Source organism: Suricata suricatta, chromosome 13 (assembly GCF_006229205.1).
Source record: "Suricata suricatta isolate VVHF042 chromosome 13, meerkat_22Aug2017_6uvM2_HiC, whole genome shotgun sequence".
NCBI classification, from domain to species: domain Eukaryota; kingdom Metazoa; phylum Chordata; class Mammalia; order Carnivora; family Herpestidae; genus Suricata; species Suricata suricatta.
The window spans coordinates 11,806,747-11,810,457 of NC_043712.1; the positions used below are offsets into that span (position 1 = coordinate 11,806,747).

Below are 3,711 nucleotides of genomic sequence, written 5' to 3' on the forward strand. Positions count from 1 at the left end.
CCAAGGAGGGTCCCTGGCTCTAAACATTTTCTGAAGAGCATGTTTCATGTCTCTATTCCTCAGGCTGTAGATGAAGGGGTTCAGCATAGGGGTGACCACCACGTACATCACAGAAGCAATTATATTCTTGTCTTTGGAGTTGCCCGATGAAGAGAAAAAGTAAACCCCTGCAATTGTCCCATAGTACAAACACACCACAAAGAGATGGGAGCCACATGTAGACAAGGCTTTGGAGATTCTCTTGAAGGAGGGGGCCTTCAGAATTACGCCTGCCATGTGGACGTATGAGCCCAAGATACCTATCAGTGGTAGAAAGAAGATCAATCCTCCTTCAGTGAGGATAAGCAGCTCATTGAGGGAGGCGTCTGAGCAAGAAGACTTGACCACAACAGAAAGGTCACAAAAGAAGTGTGGGATGACAGTTCCTGCACAGAAGGACAACTGGTCCAGGAGGAGGGTGTGCAGAAGAGCTTGGGCACAAGAGAAGAACCAGCATCCAGCCACTAGGATGATACAAAGTTCCTCCCTCATGACGATGGTGTAGTGGAGAGGGTGACAGATGGCCACATACCTGTCATACGCCATCACTGTGAGAAGAAAGCTGTCAAGGAAACCAAAAAGTAGAAAGAAATACACCTGTGAAATGCACCCCACATAGGAAATGGATTGTTGCTGAGTCTGCATGTTCATGAGCATCTTTGGAACTGTGACAGATGAAAAGGAAATGTCAGAGAAGGCCAAGTGGCTGAAGAAGAAGTACATGGGGGTGTGGAGGCGAGAGTCCAGCCTGATGAGCAGGACGATGAGCAGGTTCCCCAGCACTGTGGTCATGTACATGCCCAGGAACAGGGCAAAGAACAGGCCCTGCTGCTCTGGGTGGATGGGGAGCCCCAGGAGGAGGAACTGGGACACCCTGCTCTGGTTCTCAGGCCTCATGCTGTGCTTTTATGCTGGAGATAAAGGAGGGTTGGAATATCAGAAAGAATGGTAGAGACACAATCCATACTGTAATATTCTGAGAAGACAATGCATTTTTACTACATTCCTATTAATTTTTCACACCAGTGGATACATGCGTCTTCACTCTATCCCCATCTGGCTCTAGGAAAATCTCAAAGCCAAAAGCAACCAACAATAACTCATTGTACAGGAGCAAGAGGACATACACCTTTACATTTGCCCATTATTTACTGAATATTGAGACTGAACCTGGTCCTCTACTAAGGACTGAGAATGCAATGGTAGACAAAAAAAAACAAAAAAAACAAAAAACAACAACAACAAAAAAAAAACAAGGTCCCTTCTTTCTATGAATGTATATATGCATATACTGGGATAATTTATGACACTGAGAAGAGCCAAATCCAAACAGTTCACTGTGGCAGAAGTAGTAGATGGCCTTTGGCAAACTAGTATCAGTTGTTTCCGCCTTAAAGTGACATGCGATGCCATCACGAAGGTGGCCTTGTTGGAGTATTATCACATTTTTCCTGTGAACCTGGCTGAGTCACACTGACCTGTAGCTGTAAGCTCACCAGCACTCTAGAAATGGGGGGTCATTAAAAACTCATCTGATGCCAGAATAACTCCTAAACCAGAATACCTCACAGTCTTCCATGATATGATACACATTTGGGAAATCGTACTATGTGCCAGGCACTATGCTTAAGAGCATTTATTTATGTTTCCTAATTAAATACACATATCAGCCTTCCATTACCAGACAAAACCTTTTCTGTTGCACTAAGAATTAAGGTCATTTTCTCATTTAAGCCATTAGGAAATAGCAACATAAATTATGTAAACTCCCTAGGCAACAAGTAGCTGTTAGAAATAGGAAACATCTATGTTCATATATCTATAAGGGGAGACATACACACACACACACACACAGATGGGAAAGTTCGTATACATATATATTCATCTATCTCTATTCCATCTGTGCATATATATGCTTAGGTGGAATATATGTAGACATATGGGTTATATATATATTTATACACACACATATGAAATATACAATTAACCCTTAAATAACATGGGGGATGGGACACTGATTCCCCCTACTCAGTAAAAAGTCTACATATAACTTTTGACTCCCCCAAAACTTAATTATTAATAAATAGCCTACTGTTGATGAGAAGCCTTACCAATCACATAGTCAATGGATACATACTTTATATATGTATTATATACTGTGTTACAATAAAGAAGGCTAGAAAAAAGAAAATGTTATTAAGAAAACCATAGGATGAGAAAGGACATTTATAGTATTGTACACACATTTGGGAAAAATCCATGTGCTACTGGACTTGTGCAGTTCAGATCGTGTTGTTTAAAGGCCAACTGCATATATGTTTGTGTACACATATATATTCCATATGTATGGATATACATATGCATACTATGCATATATATCACTATAAATAAATACATTTCTAACTATAGTCATATATATATAATTGCCATTTTCTGTTTTAGAAAAATTTTTTAATGTTTTATTTATTTTTGATACAGAGAGAGACAGAGCATGAGAGGGGGAGGGGCAGAGAGAGAAGGAGACATAGAATCAGAAGCAGGCTCCAGGCTCTGAGCTAGCTGTCAGCACAGAGCCTGACGTGGGGCTCGAACCCATGAATCTGACCCATGAGATTTGACCTGAGCCAAAGTCAGAGGCTTAACCAACTGAGCCACCCAGGCGCCCCTATAATTGCCATTTTCTACAGGTCAAATATTGGTTAGCTCAAGTAGTTCAATTTAATATTGTGTGACCAGCACCGTGCTTTTAAATGGAGATCGCCCATTTCATTGGTTGTGAGTGCCAGACACACTATGTTCTTTTAGGGCTGCAAGGAGACTGAAGTTGTCCAAATATTCTTGGTGCCCTTTCTAGATAATTCCTCTCATGTATATTTATGTATTTTCCAGTTGACAAAAGCCTCTCACATACATTAACTTCTATTCAAGTCATAAAAACTTATTGAGGGACTATAAGCCTCCATTTTGTAGATATGTAAACTGAGGACAAAGGTTTGAGTGACTTTCCCAAGGTCTTGCTTCCATTTGGTGAGGCTCTGGGCTCTAACTACACTCAGCAACACGCCTAACATTTCTTTGCCTGAGACGTTAGGTGAACGTACAAGAGTTACACATCTGAGCCATTTAGTCACTCAGGTATATGAAAATGATAACAGACCTTTTTTAGGAAATAATCACTGATAGCACTGGTTATCTCTGTTTATGTTGCCCCAGAAGGAGGTCACTTAAGGAACTATTTCAGGTCGTGTGCAAATCAGAAGCCTCCAAACACACACACACACACACAAACACACACACACTTGTGCACGCTGCTGAATTTGAAGATTTCAGTCACCTGTGTGTGAGCCCCATCCATAAGGGAAAGATAGCCAGTATGTGGCTTATTTCATAAATACTAATATACATACAAGTCATGAATAAATAACACAAGGCTGATCTACACAATATGCAATAATGTATCACCCACAAATACGTTCTTAATGTACCATTAACATACAAGCATATAATACCTGGTAAAATACACAACTCACATGTGTATAACTCATCACTGTATACACACACCACCAAAAACACACAAGGCCTTACACAATTTCAAAATATCACAAGAAACATGTACCAACCACACACATGCACACTTAGTCACTCTCTACCAGCAGCACACACCTTCCCATC

The 3,711-nt window shown here is 40.7% G+C and overlaps 1 protein-coding gene across 1 annotated transcript in view; it reads right to left on the reverse strand.

The window, feature by feature from the left end:
- LOC115276553 (olfactory receptor 1Q1-like) overlaps positions 1-936 on the reverse strand; it is a 26,403-nt gene extending 25,467 nt beyond the window's left edge. The window contains exon 1 of the mRNA XM_029920583.1: positions 440-936. Coding sequence (XP_029776443.1) covers positions 440-936 — 497 coding nt within the window. The remainder of the gene's footprint in view (positions 1-439) is intronic.
- Positions 937-3,711: the final 2,775 nt, after the last annotated feature.